Consider the following 20,047-nt stretch of genomic DNA (forward strand, 5'->3'; position numbering starts at 1 on the left):
ATATTTATGTTATCTACCTGTAGTACAGCAGGCTTTGACACTAATATACTCTAACTGTGTAGAATTGTAGCGTCTCTGGGAGTGGACTATTTGGGGGTATTTTTTTCCAGCAGTATGTGACTGAATAGAATATATAGTCGTTTACAATAAATTAAATTCCTATGCAAAAAAATATGGTGGAACAACAGATGAAAGGTATTGTTACCATAACCAAATGTCATTACCTAGAGCAGTGGTGAGTGCACGCCGATCACATGACAGGCTGCATACGCGCGGTGGCGGGGAGTGAGGATGGCGGATAGTGATGTTGAACCAGCACCCGACTGGAGTAATCGGCTGTCTAATACTGCCGAGGACACTTTCGTCGCCATGGAAGGCTTGCTGACTACCTTGAGAGCGCTGGAAGCAACGCTCTGGCAACAAGACATTTCGGAAATATCTTCCACCGAATATTGCGACAACTTCTGCCAGGTAACTAGCGTGCACGCAAAACTGAAAGGAAAAGGAACGATGTTGGCTGTATGCGCCAATATGGCCTTTAGTTGCTAACTAGGTAGAACATTTACCAGGATAAGCGAACAATCTACATTAATGCACGACTATAAGCAACGCAAAGTATAACAGCTGTATTACATGCCTCCAATGTGCAAAAGACAACATGCAATCGTCAGTGATTCTAACTCTAGCCAGCTAGTTAACACGTTAGCAATGTTGACATGGTTGTTCTACAAGCTTGAGGTACAGTAGCCCAGTGTTGGACGAAAGGAGCCTATAACGTTACACCTTAGTCCAAGGACCTTATGTTCTGGAAGCCAAAACAACCAAATAATGCTCCATCTAAACATGAAACGGTTATCAATTGCAGTAACGTTACAGTTCATAAACATACATCCCTCTACATTCATATCACATCAAAACTATTTCACAAAGGCAAAAGACACTTACTGTACACTGTTTTGACACAGTTGCAGCCTACAGTATTTTTCTGTCATCCGTTTACATACATACCTGTGTTAATTAACTATCTTAAGTTTGTTTTCGGAAACAAGCGCTATTACATTGAAATATGGCCATTTGGGAACCCTAACCCGATAAAGGTCTATCAATTTAACCTTTTGCTTACAAAAAAAATACGCGCCAATATGACATAAGGTCCTTAATGTTTCCAAAACCATACGGCAAGCGATGCGTGTTGATGTTCAGGCAGAGCGTCGCGCTCTGAATAATGACTTACACGGAACCGCGCGTGCGCCATGGTGCATAAATGTATTTTGTCCCCCTACACCAAAAGCGATCACGACACGCAGGTTACAATATCTAAACAAACTCTGAACCAATTACATTAATTTGTGGACAGGTCGAAAAGGGTTAAACATGTATGGCTAATTTGTCCTATTTAGGTAGCTTGCTGTTGCTAGCTAATTTGTCCTGGGATATAAACATTAGGTTGTTATTTTACCTGAAATGCACAAGGTTCTCTACTCCAACAATTTATCCGCACATGAAAACAGTCAACCGAATCGTTTCTAATCATCTCTCCTCCTTCCAGGCTTTTTCATCTTTAACTTATATGGTGATTGGCATCTACACTTTCATAGTATTACCACGGCAACAGGTTGTCTTTCAATCACCCACGTGGGTATAACCAATGAGGAGATGGCACCTGGGTACCTGCTTCTATAAACCAATGAGGAGATGGGAGAGGCAGGACTTGCATCGCGATCTGCGTCAGAAATAGGAATGACTTCTATTTCAGCCCGTGGCAACACAGACGCTCGTTGGTGCAATTATTGAATAACATAGATTTCTAAAATTATTTTGCAACGCTCGCACGCGCGATGCGAGCGATGTGGTCAGCCTATTATGTGTAATGCATTGGAACTGAGTCCTGATCAAGGGCTAGTCAGAGAGGGAGACGGCCAGTGCTCCAGGATGACAATAAGGCTTGCAAAAATATTTTTGATGCTAAATCCAGTACATACAAACAAGTAGCTAGTTTATCTTGTTGCTCTTTGCAACGTTTTAAATGTTTACAGTAAAAGCTGAACTGGGCTGGATGGCATCACGTTTTGTTTATCAGGGCTATCTGGAAATCAGGCACTTGCAGGCATGCATGTGAATAGGCCTGCAGGGTTGTCACTAGTTAATACAACAGTCAGTCAAAAGTGTCTATTGTAAAAATTCATGAAAACAATTTGATTGTTGGTCTTAGCTTAAGGTTATTGGTGTGGTTCGGTTTAACATCAGATTTGAGAAGATAAATGGTAGAAATAGGCAGGGTTTAGCATAATTATGACCGGCCTTCAGGGCAAGAGTTCTTCATTACTTATCAATTAGCCTTGTCTGACGACTCACCCTGAATGTAATTCTGCTGCTCTATCGATCGCTACATACATTGTTTGAAAATGCCACCATACAGTAGTATTGCATGGTATACTGAAACTTTGGTACTTTTTCAATTCATATGTTTTACTTTTGGTACTTCTTTCAAATGTCTCACGTCGTCTACTGGTTGAGAGAGGATCAAGTCTCTCTCAGCGAAGCCGATGTCCCCTTATAGCACAAGAGCCTGCTCCACTTACTCATTGCTAGCTCTAGCCTATTCTGAGAAACCACTGCAATCACTGAGAGTCTGGGCTGCGTCATCACTTATGCAGTACAGAAGTTAACACACTTGAATAATGCAACGCGGCATGTAGAAATGTTGAAACTGTTAATTAGTGTTCGCAAAACAATGTCCTATACAGACTAGAACACTTTGTACAAAGCAAAAAGATACCAGTAGCTTCCTGCTTTGTGGGTTAAATTTCCTTGCTAGTTTACAGCTAACATCAATTCACTACCCTATTACATTGTTTATGTAAAACGTAACGCAAAATATTGGTGATTTCAAAGCTGATTGTCACCAAAAGCTTTATTAATTGACTTCATCTCCCCCACCTCACGTCTCTCCCAGTCAAGATCATATTTGCTCCATCCTGTACTGAATGTGTGTGTGAATTATATCATTAGTCTTACAGAAACAGCACACTTTTATAAAAGAGGAGATTGCTTCTTCTATGCAATAGTGTTAATCAGTACAATAAAATAAGTCCCAAAATGGAAGGGAAACTTTTTTTAAAAATCTGTAGCCCTATGAAATCAGCCTAAACAAGCTCAAACTCAATCCATGCACACACTGCATTTACCTATTGTGAATAGGCCTAGGCAACATTTTGATTTACCCAATTTATCAGTAGATGAGAGATTTACCATTTGAATAAAGGATTACCATTATGATATGTGGTTAAATAATCAGTCAAATTGATTGTATGGTTGTATAATAATAAAAGATCTTGACTTTGGCTAATATGCCTTTTTTTTTTTTTGCTGGAGGTATCGAGTATTGTGATACTAAACCTCATATCGGTATCAAAGTCAACAATTTGGTATTGTGACAACGCTACCCTAGATGTTGTTTGTGTGACTTCAAAATAAGAGGCGTTGTACAAAACAAATGAATCGGCAATTGACTAGTCTTTAACCAATCAGAGTATCAAAATTGATAACGATATCTTGTAGGCCGGCTCTGGCCCAAGCCATCAGTTTCTCTGACCAATCAGAATGTGTTCACATTCGAGAAAACGTTGGAGGGAGGCAAATCCAGACTCATTGTGGAGAAGAAACGTCAGTTGGCCAGAGCGATGTGGACTAGTAGCCAGGAAATAAATAGCTTTCCTAGCTAGTGCATTTATTGTTTATTTTTACATTTTTAAAGTATATTTTAAAGATCTTTTCAGACTTTATTGAACAGATAGAGAGCGGGGATGACAGTGGAGAAAGATAGAGGTTGTGTCAAAGGGGCAGGCAGTAGGTCGGATTTGATCCTATTCCTACACCACATGTAAGTGTGCCGGAGACCAGTTGTTCTCAACTGGTTTTGCCTTGGGACCCAAACTGAACCAGGTTGTCCCAGTAGCGACCCAATATTCACATTGCGAAAAATAATTGCCAAAATACAATCTGGAAAACAATTTTTAATGATATATTGAGAGTAACTGTAGCACTAAATTGGTCATCCAATTAGAGCTGATCTTCATCTGTCACAACAACAGACAAACCCAGTCTGCTTAAACTAATAACACACAAATTAATGTATTTTTCTTTTCTATATTGAATACATAATTTAAACATTCACAGTGTAGGTTGGAAAAAGTATTTGAACCCCTAGGCTAATGACTCCTTCAAAAGATAAGAAATGGTTGACTTGCATAAAGCTGGAAAGAATCTCTAAAAGCCTTGATATTCATCAGTCCACGGTAAGACAAATAGTCTATAAATGGATAAAAGTTCAGCACTTTTGCTACTCTCCCTAGGAGTGGCCGTCCTGCAAAGATGACTGTAAGAGCACAGCGCAGAATGCTCAAGAAGAATCCTAGTGTCAGCTAAAGACTTACAGAAATCTCTGGAACATGCTAACATCTCTGTTGACGAGTCTACTATACGTAAAACACGAAACAAGAATAGTGTTCATGGGAGGACACCACGGAAGAAGCCACTGCTGTCCAAAGTTCGCAAAAGAGCATCTGCATGTTCCACAGAGCTACTGGCAAAATATTCCTTGGGCAAATTAAACTACATTTGAGATGTTTGGAAGGAACACACAACACTGTGTGGAGGAAAAAAAAAGGCACAACACACCAACATCAAAACCTCCTCCCAACTGTAAAGTATGGTGGAGGGAGCATCTCCTGACTGTTGTATAGGTCTGATCCGCAACTACAGAAAACGTTTGGTTGAGGTTATTGCTGCCAAAGTAGGGTCAACCAGTTATTAAAACAAGGGTTCACATACTTTTTCCACCCTGCACTGTGAATGTTTACACAGTGTTCAATATGAATATGAATATGAATATGAAAACATATAATTTTTTTGTGTGATATTAATTTAAGCAGACTGTATTTGTCTATTGTTGTGACTTAGATGAAGATCAGATCAAGTTTTATGACCAATTTATGCAGAAGTCCAGGTAATTCCAAAGGGTTCATACTTTTTCTTGCCACTGTATATGACAAGGGAACAACCTTCCCACCTCATTCATTGTCAATAATAAAATGTTGCCCATGTTCTTGATGAAGAATGTTCAACTCACTAGCTTGAAACTACAAAATCCACCAAAAATAATGCTGGCAGATTTATTCACTGTAATTTTCAACCTCTCCTTGTCCCAGTCTGTAATCCTCACATGTTTTAAGCTAACCACATGCATTCCTGTTCCCAAAAACTCTGACTTCATGCCACAATGACTACCGCCCTGTAGCATGTAGTGCTTTGAGAGGCTGGTTATGGCACACATGAACTCCATCGTCACAGATGGATATAGGTGGTGATGGTAGGCAACAACTGTCTGACCTCCAACCTCAACACGGGGCCCCACAGGGGTGTGTATTTAGTCCGCTCATGTGACTCCTTGTTTACCCACGACTCCGTGGCCACGCACGCCATCATCAAGTTTGCTGACGACACGCCGGTGGTAGGCTTGATCACCGGTGACGATGAGACAACCTGCAGGGAGGAGGTCAGTGACTTGAGAGTGTGGGGCCTGAACAACAACCTCTCCCTCAACATCAGTAAGACCAAGGAGCTGATTGTAAACTACAGGAAAGGGGGAGTGATCACACCCCCATCCACATCAATGGGGCTGCAGTGGAGCGGGTCGAGAGCTTCAAGTTCCTCGGTGTCCAAATCACTAAGAACTTAAAATGCTCCACAGTTGTAAAGAAGGCACGACAGCACCTTTTCTCTCTCAGGAGGTTGAAAAGGTTTGGCATAAGCCCTCAAATCCTCAGTTCTACAGCTGCACCATTGAGAGCATATTGACTGGTTGCATCACTGCTCGGTATGGCAATAGCACCGCCCTCAATCGCATGGCGCTAGAGAGGGTGGTGCGCACAGCCCAATACATCACTGCTGCCGAGCTCCCTGCCATCCAGGACCTATCATGTGGTGTGAAAGAAAGGCCCGGAAAATTGTTAGATTCTAACCACCCAAGCCATAGACTTCTTTCTGCTTCCACACAGCAAGCGCTACCGGTGCATCAAGTCTGACACCAACAGGCTCCTGAACAGCTTCTAACCCCATGCCATAGGACTGCTAAATAACTAATGAAATGCCTAAACAGACTGAGTTGGCCTCTGTATTTTATTCTTATTTTTGCAATGTCTCTATACATACACAGTGCCCTACACACTATGCACCACAGGAGGTTGGTGGTACCTTAATTGGGGAGGACGGGCTCGTGGTAATGGCTGGAGTGGAACTCTGATACTCCAACACGCATACTAACACTCACTCCATCATCTGCTCACACAATAATATGCACATACACTACCGGTCAATAGTTTTAGAACACCTACTCAAGTGTTTCTTTATTTTTACTATTTTCTCCATAGAATAATAGTGAAGACATCAAAACTATGAAATAACTCATGGAGTCATGTCGTAACCAAAAAGTGAAACAAATCAAAATATATTTGAGATTCTTCAAATAGCCACCCTTTGCCTTGATGACAGCTTTGCACACTCTCGGCATTCTCTCAACCAGCTTCACCTGGAATGATTTTCCAACAGTCTTGAGAGTTCCCACATATGCTGAGCACTTGTTGGCTGCTTTTCCTTCACTCTGCGGTCTGACTCATCCCAAACCATCTCAATTTGGTTGAGGTTTGGAGATTGTGGAGGCCAGGATTTCACTCCTCCAACGGTGTTTGCGCTCACAGGATTCTGTGGGAACGTGCATCCCCGGAGAAAGACACAGATAAGGTGGGTTTGACCCCTGTGATAGCCCACAGATGGTCAGCCATCCAAACAATGTCATAAATCGTGATTCACGCTGTGCCTCGGCGCCTGCAAGTCACCAGTCGCCAGTATCACCTTCTCTCATTCTTCCACTACAGCTGTGAAAACGACCCAACGTGGGTTTCTCGATGTGCAAAACTGATAGAGACATACCCCAAGCGACTTACAGCTGTAATCGCAGCAAAAGGTGGCGCTACAAAGTATTAACTTAAGGGGGCTGAATAATTTTGCACGGCCAATTTTTCAGTTTTTGATTTGTTAAAAAAGTTTGAAATATCCAATAAATGTCGTTCCACTTCATGATTGTGTCCCACTTGTTGTTGATTCTTCACAAAAAAATACAGTTTTATATCTTTATGTTTGAAGCCTGAAATGTGGCAAAAGGTCGCAAAGTTCGAGGGGGCCGAATACTTTCGCAAGGCACTGTATCTGCGCATGCGTCAAAGAACTCCACTCCTGTTCCCAAGTCAAAATGTAGCTTACATTTGGTATATCATTTTACTGCAAGAAATGCTAAATTCTGCAGTAGTTAATGTGAAGGCTATGTGAGAGGTTATTGACTTACAGTCACTGTTCAGTTTCCATTAAACCCATCTGAACAGTTCCCTTGACGTGCCATAGGCTTATTTGAATTCCCCATCTTGTGACAATCACAATCATCACACACAACATAGCCGACACTGGTACTTTTATGTCCTTCCCTTCTCTTTATTTTTATCTCTCTATTTCGCAGCTTTTTGACTCTGAAGATTGACAAACCTTTTCTGCCCGCTACCAAAAGCATTTGCTGTTTTTTTCTCTCATAAATCTACACACAATAACCCATAATGACAAAGCAAAAATAGTTTTTGGGGAATTTTTAGCTAATTTATATAAAAAAAACTGATATCACATTAGAATTCAGACACTATACTCAGTACTTTCTTGATGCACCTTTGGCAGTGATTACAGTTTCGTAGTGTTCCCAAGAAGACCCCAGATTGGCACACCTGTATTTGGGGAGTTTCTCCCATTCTTCTTTGCAGATCCTCTCAAGCGTTGCTGCAGAGCTTTTTTTTAGTCTCTCCATAGATGTTAAATCGGGTTCAAGTCCGGGCTCTGACTGGGCCACTCAAGGACATTCAGAGACTTGTCCCGGAGCCACTCCTGCATTGTCTTGGCTGTGTGCTTAGGGTCTTTGTCCTGTTGGAAGGTGCTCTTGAGCAGGTTTTATCAAGGATCTCTTTGATCTTTGCTCCGTTCATCTTTCCCTCAATCCTGACTGGTCTCCCAGTACCTGCCGCTGAAAAACATCCCCACAGCATATTGCTGCCACCATCATGCTTCATTTTGTGATTGATTGTCCAAGTGATAAGCGGTGTCTGGTTTCCTCCAGACGTGATGCTTGGCATTCAGGCCAAATACTTCAATCTTGGTTTCATCAGACCAGAGAATTTTGTTTCCCATGGTCTGAGAGTCCTTTAGGAGCCTTTTGGCAAACTCCAAGCAGGCTGTCATGGGCCTTTAACTGAGGAGTGGTTTCTGTCTGGCCACTCTACTCTACCATGGTTGTCTGTCTGGAAGGTTCTCCCATCTCCACAGAGGAACTCTGACACTCTGTCAGTGAACATTGTGTTCTTGGTCACTTCCCTGACCAAGGCCCTTCTCCCACGATTGCTTAGTTTGGCCGGGAAGCCAGCTCTTGGTGGTTCCAAACTTCTTCCATTTAAGAATGAGAGAGGCCACTGTGTTCTTGGGGACCTTCAATGCTGTAGAAATGTTTTGGTACCCTTCCCCAGATTTGTGCCTCGACACAGTCCTGTCTCGGAGCTCTACGGACAATTACTTCAACCTTATTGTTTGGTTTTTGCTCTGACATATGCACTGTCAACTGTGGGACCTTACATAGACAGGTGTGTGCCTTTTCAAATCATGTCCAATCAATTGAATTTAACACAGGTGGACTCTAAGTTTTAGAAACATCTCAATGGAAACAGGATGCACCTGAGCTCAATTTCGAGTCTCATAGCAAAGAGTCTGAATAGTTATGTAAATAAGGTATTTCTGTTTTTTATTTTTAACAAAGTTTCAAAAAATTCTAAACTTGTTTTCGCTTTGTCATTATGGGGTATTGTGTGTTGATTTATAAGGGTAAAAAAAACTATTGAAGCGATTTTAGAATAAGGCTGTAACGTAACAAAATCTGAAAAAAGTGAAGGGATCTGAATACTTTTTTTGAATGCACTGTATATCGGTACATTTCTAACAACCTAAATATTACAAAATAAGCCTCACTTAGCAAAATAGCAATTACATTTTTTGTGGACCAAATTTGACACTCATAGACGTTCCATACAAAAAAATGTCTGCTTATCGCTGTATTGTTGCGATTTTGGTTAATCCTCTTGCTTCGCCTCTTCCTTTCTGACATAATTCGGAAATTAGGACTGTTTTTTTTTTGTTTTCTACAGAAATTGTAGTATCATAGTTTGCTATGCTTTTTCCTCTATTTTGGCAAGATTGTGAGACTATTGTAACAATAAAGATAACCCTAAACTGGGTTCAGTATGGCTGCTGAACCATTAATTGGAAAGTAATTGGGTGTTAAGCTAAGTCGTTATGTTTATTTAAAAAAAATAAAAAAAAAATTTATAACTAACTTGTCATTGGAAGTGTTGTTTTGTTTTTTTTACCTCTTTCCTCCATGGCTGTCTTTGCAGGCACTGATGCACTATGCTGGGAGCAGGAATTCTGTGGAGCATGGTCTTCCCCTTCTGAAGGTCTACTGCCTGTCCATCAACTGCTTCGCTGCTGCAAGGCCACACCTCACCGCAGACTCTGATAATGTGGCCCTCGTGTTAAAGAGACTAGCATTGTGAGTCAACTCAAAGAGTAATAATGTGTTTGAAACTGTTATGGTTGTACTAACATATAAAAAAAATTAAACCTGAGCAGTATCACACTTTCTGCTGTGTTCTGCAATACATAGTCTTCTTCTTTTTTTTTGACGTGTCTTCATTTTTTTGGTGCTGCATGTTAGAAATAGATAACATTGTGTCATGAAGTTTCACAAGTTATCACTTGTCCCTCATTGTGTCCTTTTGTTATTTTGCTTTCAGGAGCTGTTTTGAACTGTTGCTGTCTGTGCCTGAAAATGAAATCCCTTATGAGGCCTGGGTTCAATTTTACCGTTCTGTTCAGGTAAAGGATGGGGTCTGTTTGATTAAAAAGTAAATGTGTTGAGAGCGCATGAGAGCACATTAGCCGGGGAATTGAGAGAGGTTGAGGAAGTGATTTTATATCCAATCCAATTCTTGATGTGAGGGCTGTCCTACATGAACAACTTTACCACGCCCTCTCTTACCTTAAGGGACATTTGTGGCCCGACCCCTTTCTTTGTGTGTGTTCTCACGGGTTTTGCAGGAGGCCCATGATGCCTTGTTGGAGTATGGGAGCACAGACCTGCAAGCCTTGCTCCAGATCACAGGAGAGGGGGGAGCGTGGAGTAACCCTGTCCTAGGCGCCCTTCTCACCGGTCACCCCACAAACATAGAGGAAGGTCAGTATCACCACCTTATTGCATTGACATGGTAATGCTGCACAAAGAAGCAGCAGCGACTAATAAGGCTAATCTTGTGATTTTGAAGTATTGGTATTAGTCATCCAGCTACTGCTGCTCTGTCATTCTCCTTCAGTTGAGGCGTACATCGCCTTGGAGGGGGAGGGCTTCATGGAGATGCGTGTCAAACACCTGGAGAAAGTGGGGGAGGTGGCGAAGGCTGTTGTGCTTGCTAAGTCCTGTGCCGAATGCCATCTTGTCTCCAACCAAACCACCTTCCGGCAGACCTACGTCTCTCTCCTCTGCCACCTGCTGCCCGGTGAGGAGGCCATCATGGAGGTCTGTCAGTGTGTTGTTGTGAGAACAGCATCATTTGTCTTTTAGCTCAGCTCAGTTATGTTATTTATACTGCTATTTAAATAGCGTTCAGAGAAAGCTGTTACGAAAGAAAATGTGATGGCATAGTGAATCTGACAGTTGTGTGTTGGGCAATCTTCACAAGTAGAGTATGAACTCATTCGCCCTTGAGATGTAAGTGATATGGTCCACAAAACTGTAGTTCTATACATGATTTGGCCTTTATTATTTATCCCACAGATATCCAGACTGGACTGTAAGGATGTGCTGGATATTACATGCAGTTTGGAGATTGAGGGGGAGGAAAACACGGCCTTCATCCTGTGTACCACCTTCCTAACTCAACAGCTGCAGCAGCAAAGCCTGTACTGCTCCTGGTGTGTTTTTAGTAGTCAATGTCAAATCTTGGGAAGCATATGGATAAATTGAAGTGAATGCATGTTAGGTGCAAAAAATTATCATATTTGTAGAGGGACCCTGAATAATCTTAGCCCAATCTTAGTTCTGGGCTGGTGTGTAGCTTTGGAGCTTTCTAATGTATATTTCTCTGTGCGGCTTCATTTCTAGGGAGCTCACACTGCTGTGGAGTAAGCTTCAGAGAAGGATTGACCCATCTTTGGAATCACTGCTGGAGCGTTGCCTGCAGCTAGGCGCCATTGCTAAGACCGTTTACCATCTACTCTTCCTTGTGCACGTCATTCGTTCAGAGGTAGAAAAATACAGCTTTTTCTCCCTCTCATTTTGAATGTCATTGCAATAAATTGTTAAGCGGTTTTGAATTGTTATTTTAGTGAGATATTTGTTTTGAAAATAAATTTACATTTGTAGGCCACTGATTTCCCCCATTTCTTCTACAGGCAGAGGTGCTTGGTCTGGCTTCGTCTGTGGAGTTATGTGTTAAAGCACTACAGCTCCCAGACCAAGAGGACACAGAGACGAGGATTTCTGTGTGCAAGACTGTAGCCTGCCTCCTACCAGACGATCTTGAGGTGTTGCGTGCTTGCCAGCTGACAGAGTTTCTTTTAGGCCTCTCTCATGTGGCCTTCAGCTCCCTTGAAGAGCTCTCTCTGCAGACCGATCAGAAGTATGACCAGGAAAATTGCATCATCCCCAACTCTCTGCGGTGTGAACTACTCCTGGCACTTAAAGCCCACTGGCCTTTCGACCCTGAATTCTGGGACTGGAAAACACTCAAGCATCAGTGCATCAGGCTACTGGGGCTTGAGCCTGAGCCAGATGAGGATGAGGCGGGACAGGAGATTAGTCTTGGGCAGGATGTAAAGGAGGAGGTGGAGAGGGGGTTTGTTGATATGCCAAGAGAATACTTAAATCGGACAATTGTTGGCATTGATGGTCATACTAAAGATGAGGAAAATGAGTGGGACAGTAAACCACCTTTGAAGCAAGATGTTGAGCAGGGCTCACTTCAGAAGAAATACAAGTTCCTCTGCAAGATTTGTAAGAAAAGTGTTACTGAAACGCGAATCCTTCTTCACTCTAAGAGGCATGAAAACAACGGTGTTTTCACCTGCCCTGTCTGCCTGAAGAAGTTTAAGAGCAGAAAAGATTTTATCCCACATACTAAACTACACCTTCGAATGCCACCCAGAAGCACTCAGCAAAAGGGAAAGGACAAAAAGAGGATTGATTGGGATAAGGAAATGGAGGAGGACGACTTGGAGACTGTTGAGATTGCTCTTGATCCATCCTTAATGCTGTACTACCAGTCCACACATGATCCTGATGTTTTGGAGCACATTCTAGAACAAGCTTCATCTGCCCCCAGGTACCCTGGACTTGAAGATAACGTCACATTTGATTACATTAACTTTCATTTTGAATTGCAGAATCATGACATATATACATGCCCTGCCACTCACTGTACAAAGACTTTTAAGCATTCCAAGTACTTGGGTGTGCATTTAAAATCCGAATACCACGTTGGGGACCAGAACGTGAAACATTATTTTGAAATGAAAGACCGTAGGGAAAAGTGCACTTACTGCCGGCGCCACTTCATGTCTGCCTATCACCACCGAAGACATCAGCGTTTGCACTACGGTGACCTGCCTTACATTTGTATGGTCACAGGTTGTGGTGCTCGTTTCAGCACCTCCAATAAGCTTGTTGCACATAAGCATAGTCATGGCTATCAAGTTAGCTACCAGTGTGAGCTCAAAGGATGTTGTCTTTCTTTCTCTGACTTGGGGCAGGTATACCACCATGAAGCACAGCACTTTCGTGATGCTGCATACAGCTGCACAATCCTTGAATGCAAAAAGTTCTACTTTTCTAAAAAGGAATTCAGCAGGCATTTAGCCACACACGGCATTACCTTCTCTGAGGAAGACTTTGAGGCACAGAGGAAGGCCAAAATAAAACATCTTGATTCCATAACTGAGGACATAGACATACCCAAAAATTATTGTAAAAGAAAGACTGTACTGGAGGAGGTAGTCAGTGGGGGAAACCATTCTACTTCCTATACATGCAGTGCGTCCTCGTCACATGTGTCAAGCTGCAAGGAACCCAAAGGCACAATGACCTCGGTTGCTGTGTGCTTTGATGGAAAAAAGTTCACTTGTGGTTTTGAGAGGTGTGGATTGACCTTCTCCAAAGCCAGAGATGTTCACAAGCACCTGAGGTGTATTCATCCAGAGCACTTCAAGGCAGAGAATAAGGAACTCAATCTTGACAAAGAAGTGGGCTTGAAATCTAAAGGTCTAAAGGTCAAAACAGAGCAGGACAATGATGACCAGAACAAACATGAACATGCAGCTTGTCTGCTAATGAAGGGATCAAGCCAGGGAAATGCTTGCCCTTCCCTTACCAAGAACACCACAACATCTCCATCATGCCTTGCCAATGATAATGACCATTTGAGAGAGATTTTGATTGGGCTTAGCCAGCTTAGTCTGACTCCATCAAACTCTACAAATGGATACACTGAGCCCTCCCACCCAATGTCAGGGTCCACCACATCAAATATATCCTGCCGTCAGGGTGTTGGCACCAGGTCCCCAATTGTATTATTGCAAAAGAGAGCTCCACCCGCTGTTGGTGAGAGGAGGAAATTGACATCAAACATTGAACCATCTGTTGCCCACAGTCTACCCTCAGAGCAACACTTAGAGTCAGACCTGATCAGCCCTTATGTTTTGCAAGCTTCTACTAAACCATACTTATGTGAGCTTAATGGCTGCAATTTTAGATGTGTGATTAGCACTACCCTAAGGCGCCACTACATGAACAAGCATCATTTCTCAGAGGAGAAGGTGAAAGGAATGAAGATCCTCAAGTCACTGACATTTAAGTGCCACCTCTGCTTCAAATGCCATAGAGAGAAGACCGACTTGATGGTTCATTATCTTCAGACTCATAGACTTAGCGAGGCAGTTGTGGAGAAAATGAGCTGGTCTAAAAAGTGGGTTCAGGGTAAACCCCCAGAACCCACCAAGCCCACAGTCTCGTTTATACAAAATTCTCAGACCCTCACCTGGCAACACCCCTCCTGGCAGCAGAAGTACCTAAAAAAGAAAATAATGTGGAGGCGACAAAACGTTGTACAATTTGCTAAGTCTGGAGACAAGAGTACGAAATGGAGTCACGCGCCATCTTCTGTGCAGAATCACTTTGAGGAGGAAAGTGAGAATGGCGATATGCAAAGGGGCAGGGGCAGCATTTATATGTGCAAGCACAAGGACTGTGGGATGCTTTTCTGTCACACCTACAGTCTTTATCGCCACAAGAAGAAGCATCATTCACAGGTGATGGGACGTCCTTCCATGCTTTCAGAAGACCCAGTTTTACAGAAGTTTAGGTGCAGCTACGCCAACTGTAATGCCTCTTACCTCCTGAACAGTAGCCTGGTGCGTCACTTGGAGAGTGAGCATCCTTACCAGGTGAACCGTAGCCTAAAGCATCACAGAAAGAGTTATCCTTACCTGGCGACCATGTACTGCAAGTATGAGGGCTGTACACAAGTGTTCACCCAAAGCAGTAGTCTGAAAAAACATGTACTCTCTCGCCACCTCAATTACTATGATTCACTTGTATTGTGTCTCCAGAATACTCACAACGACACTTCAGTCACTGGTTGCCAAAAAAAGTTTATCTTCACATCCTCTACGCCACAAAAAGATGCAACCAAACAACCTCTCGGGCAATCTCTGAGACACTGCCCAAAGTCTCCCGAAGATGTTAAGGCTGAAGAAACTAGTGAAGAGCATGATGAAGATGATGGTGAAATTTTGAATGTTGACCAAAGTATTGTAGAGTCCAAATCAAAACACAAGTTTGAAGATATGGTCTTCCGTTCCCATGAGGAGGCCTTGCAGATGTGCCTAGATCGCTGTCAACGTGAAGCGTACCCATGCATGGTGCAGGGTTGTGATTCTGTAGTCAAATTTATACGTAGTATGCGACGTCACTATTTGAATTGTCACAAATTAACCAATCGGGCTTTCAAATTGAATGAGGATAAGCTTGTGTTTAGAGCAGAGCAACTGGAGGAGCTGATACAGAGGAATACTGTATTGTCTGTGTGGCCTGATATGACGAGGGCACATAACGGAGTTCTGAAGATGGAATATCAAGCAGAGCCAGAGAACCCTGGTGGTCCATCTGTGCCTATGAGTCTACACTCCATCAAAGCAGAAACACTGGATGACTATGACCCACTGGGGTTCAAAGAGGAGCCAACTGCTGAGAGGAATGTTTTGGTCGGTGCAGATGACTTGCTTTATGGAGAACCTTGTGGGCACACGGAGGACCCTGCTACTCAGAACAGCCAAGAGGCGAGGCTAAGGCGAAGATCCTCAAACCCACCGGCTCTTGATCTCTCTCCCCCATCCTCCCTCAGATTCTGTGTTGATGAGAACTTCTTGGACAGTTTAGGCAAAGATGGTGGCAAACCAACAAACATTTCTGTGCCCTTGCCCTCCCCTCAAGCCCGCCAGCCACTTAAACGTAAGAACGAGCTCCCTGAGCACCCTCCCATTTCAAAGGACCCCCAGCCTCAAAGCCCCACCCCTCGCACATTTGACCTGGCTACTTACAGACCTATTGGATTCGAGTCATCTTTCCTGAAGTTCATACAGGAGAACTCCAAGGATAAGGATGCTGAGAGGCCCCAGGCTTCACACTGCAACAACCCCCGGCCTGATCCACCTGTGGTGTCAGCTCGGCGGCGGGATTCCTACAGACGTAGCTGTTTTGTAAAGGAGAACAGCCAGGTGGGACTCACTACTACCTGTAGCAGGCTGGCTCATTCTTCCCCACTTAAGCCTCTTCCCAGGACAGGGGAATACACATCAGTCCAGAACATACACGTCATCTTAGAAAAGGCTCTTACAGATTGTAGTGACCTAGCCATTAAACAGCTGCAGCACCAAAGGCCTGTAGTGGTTCTTGAGAGACCAAGGTTTTTCACTTCCTTGCTTGACCTCTTCCCCCACAAAAACGAATGATAAGCTACTTCTCAAAGGTTTGTAGAACTGAGCACTTTTGTGTCCAATATGAAGACTCTGTGTTTTTTTCTAATGTTATTACTACTCTGATATTATCAGTATCTTTTAAGTTGCCAAACTGAGCAGCTCAAGTTCCTTAATTCTCCTACGTTTCAACCTGTGAAAAATGGCCCCCTGATTTAAAAAAAAAAAAAAAACAACCTCTTCAGTCTTTATTACATTTCTGTCAGATGATGAACATTTCAATGTAGATACACAGTGGCAAGAAAAGTATGTGAACCCTTTGGAATTACTTGGATTTAAACTCTCTTAAAATAATAACACACATTATTGTATTTTTCTTGTCTATATTGAATACTTCATTTAAACATTCACAGCGTAGGTTGGAAAAAGTATGTGAACCTCTAGTGACTCCCAAACCTGCTATGTGAACCCCTAGGCTAATGACTTCTCCAAAAGCTAATTGGAGTCAGGAGTTAGCTCACCTGGAGTCCAATCAATGAGACAAGGTTGTACATTTTGGTTAGAGCTGCCTTGCCCTATAAAAAACACTCACAAAATTTGAGTTTGCTATTCACAAGAAGCATTTCCTGATGTGAACCATGCCTTGAACAAAAGAGATCTCAGATGACCTAAGATTAAGAATTGTTCACTTACATAAAGCTTGAAAGGGTTACCAAAGTATCTCTAAAAGCCTTGATGTTCATCAGTCCATGGTAAGACAAATTGTCTATAAATGGAAAAAGTTCAGCACTGTTGCTATTCTCCCTTAGGAGTGGCCGTCCTGCAAAGATGACTGCAAGAGCACAGCACAGAATGCTCAATGAGGTTAAGACGAATACTAGAGTGTCAGCTAAAGACTTACAGAAATCTCTGGAACATGCTAACATCTCTGTTGATGAGTCTAAGATATGTAAAACACTAAACAAGGGAGGACACCACGAAAAGAGCCATTGCTGTTTTGTTTTTTTTAAACATTGCTGCACGTCTGAAGTTTGCAAAAGTGCACCTGGATGTTCCACAGCTCTACTGGCAAAATATTCTGTGGACAGATGAAACTGCAGTCGAGTTATTTGGAAGGAACACACAACACTGTGTGGAGAAAAAAAGGCACAGAACACAAACATCAAAACCTTATTCCAACCGTAAAGTATGGTGGAGGGAGCATCATGGATTGGGGCTTCTTTGCTGCCTCAGGGCCTGGACAGCTTGTTATCATTGACGGAAAAATGAATTCCCAAGTTTATCAAGACATTTTGCAGGAGAATGTTAGGCTATCGGTCCGCCAATTGAAGCTAAACAGAAGTTGGGTGACGCAACAGGACAATGACCCAAAATCAACAACAGAATGGCTTAAACAGAAGAAAATACGCCTTCTGGAGTGGCCCAGTCAGAGTCCTGACCTCAACCCGATTGAGATTCTGTGGCATGATCTCAAGAGAGCATGTTCACACCAGACATCCCAAGAATGGGATGGTCCAAAATTCCTCCTGATTGTTTTGTAGGTCTGATCCGCAACTACAGAAGACATTTGGTTGAGGTTATTGCTGCCAAAGGAGGATCAACCAGTTATTAAATCCAAGGGTTCACATACTTTTTCCCCCCTGCACTGAATGTTTACATGGTGTGTTCAATAAAGACATGACAACGTATAATTGTTTGTGTTATTAGTTTAAGCAGACTGTTTGTCTATTGTTGTGACCTAGCTGAAGATCAGATCAACTTTTATGACCAATTTATGCAGAAGTCCAGGTATGTATCTTCTCACTACATAATTAACTTCTATAAAACACTTTCAGAAGAACATTGTAGCTCATTTGCCCATTCTAATGCTATGAATTTGTCTGAATATAGCTTTCATGGGACAGAATCATCTTATTTGCCATTTTTGTCCCCTCTGAGTATCAAGACACCATTTCTTCAGTACAGTAGGCAGACATGTAATGCTTTCTAAGAATAATAAATGTTTGAATTGACCCTTTCAAAAATATGAAACTGCATTGTGTATATTTTCCTTATTATTCCTAACATTGATTAGCCTGTAAACTCTTCAGGAAACTAATCTGTATTTCTTATGAAAGGGACATAGATGGTGAAAATAGAGCCATTTTACTTTAGCTCTTGTTTGCTCCACCCCCCAGGATGTCAGAATGTCATGTTCCCATTTTCTAAATGTCCATAAAACCTCACATTCAGAATTAGTTGCTTGCAGTGTGCACTACAGTAACACAGTATTGCCATTGTATACAGGAAGATGCCAGTCAAATATCAACGATGATTCTTATTTAAAAGTATTACCTATTTATTTAGCCTGCTATCACTTTACATTGAGATTATCTAAAAAATGTTTTATAGAGGCATAAATACTATATAAACTGTTAATTATTCAAATAGTTTGAGCTTTATGCAACGGCAATAACGTTAGTGCAGTCATACTTTCTTGCCAAATGATATCACATTTTCCAACAATGTCTAACTGTTTATTTCAGATTTATACATTTGAAACTTCTAAATTGCTTAATATAAGGAGTAAGACCGGTGTATAAACAAATATTGATAAGTTACATTCTTCAAAAGAAAGGGATACATTTTATTAGTTGATTATACGGAAAGTCATAGACTGGTTTCACTAGGGTTGGGGAACATGTCAGATTTGCAAAATGGGGAAGATGGAACATGGTGGTTGTACTAGTCAGACAGTCAACCCAAAGACACTGACAATACAGTACATGGTTTGTTCTCCAATCTCACCATACAGCTTCCTGGTAGAAAAACAGAAACACAGATGGTAATAGCTCACATTCTACAACTTCTGAAAAAAATGTTGCCAGCCTCTGCTGTTAGCATTGTAGATAGTGACACGGTCTCTGTAAAACATTATTATATTGCTTACCGTCCATAGTGTTCCAGAAAAAAGCGCTTCCATTGCCATGTTGTTGTTTTTAATATACACAACATAACGAGGGGTTACCTATATATTTTAAGTTTTTTTTTCCAGTTTGGGTAGTTGGTTCTGACTTGTCTACTCCACACTGGATGTACATGAATTAATTTGATTTTATTGATAGGCACTGCTTCCAATAGTTGTCGTCACAGTCTAAGCATTATTTGATTTAACACCGACATGTCAATCACCACCAATTACAAATATATTTTGTCATTGATTGTAGTGATATCACCAGTTGCCCAAATAGTAACATTTTATGAGTGTAGTAATATCATCAATGACAAAATGCAGTCTGAAAAAAGAGAGAAGGGGGTGAAGTGACTGACCAAAATGGCATGTTTATGCCTGGTTTTATTATTTCCATCTATTGAGGACAGCGGATCTTGACCCGCTAAAATAACAGACATTAGTAACGTCACAGCAACATTGGAGCTAATGTAGCGTGTAAAAATTGAATGATGCATTCACCATGCAGCTGACGGAGAAAAAGCATGATTGTTTCCGCAAGATAATTTGATGTAGGATTTGTTATTTTAACCTACCTACTCAGAGATTGAAATTTGCCCATACTGGTAGAGAAAGATCAGCTTACCTTGTTACTAGCTAGATATATTGCTGGCTGTCGTGAGATAAACTAATCTAACTAACGTAAATGTAGCTAGCATAGTCCAATGTTTGACGGCTACATACAGTGCCTTCGGAAAGTATTCAGACCCATTGATTTTTTTCCCCACATTTTGTTACGTTACATCTCTATTCTAAAAAAAAAACATTTAAATTAGAAATAATAGTCACATTTATATAAATATTCAGACCTTTTACTCAGTACTTTGTTGAAGCACCTTTGGCAGTGATTACAGCATCGAGTCTTCTTGAGTATGACGCTACAAGCTTGGCACA

General features: G+C 41.9%; 1 protein-coding gene across 1 annotated transcript; it reads left to right on the forward strand.

Annotated features, from left to right (window-relative positions):
• The first annotated feature begins 250 nt into the window (after window positions 1-250).
• Window positions 251-18,215, forward strand: LOC135526075 (zinc finger protein Rlf-like). The gene is made up of 8 exons (XM_064954155.1): window positions 251-471; window positions 9,537-9,691; window positions 9,936-10,017; window positions 10,240-10,375; window positions 10,512-10,714; window positions 10,973-11,109; window positions 11,300-11,441; window positions 11,590-18,215. Exons 1-8 carry the CDS (start codon window positions 292-294, stop codon window positions 16,198-16,200), a joined length of 5,646 nt encoding a protein of 1,881 aa, XP_064810227.1. The 5' UTR covers window positions 251-291; the 3' UTR covers window positions 16,201-18,215.
• The last annotated feature ends 1,832 nt before the right edge of the window (window positions 18,216-20,047 follow it).

Source organism: Oncorhynchus masou, chromosome 32 (genome assembly GCF_036934945.1).
Source record: "Oncorhynchus masou masou isolate Uvic2021 chromosome 32, UVic_Omas_1.1, whole genome shotgun sequence".
NCBI lineage: Eukaryota > Metazoa > Chordata > Actinopteri > Salmoniformes > Salmonidae > Oncorhynchus > Oncorhynchus masou.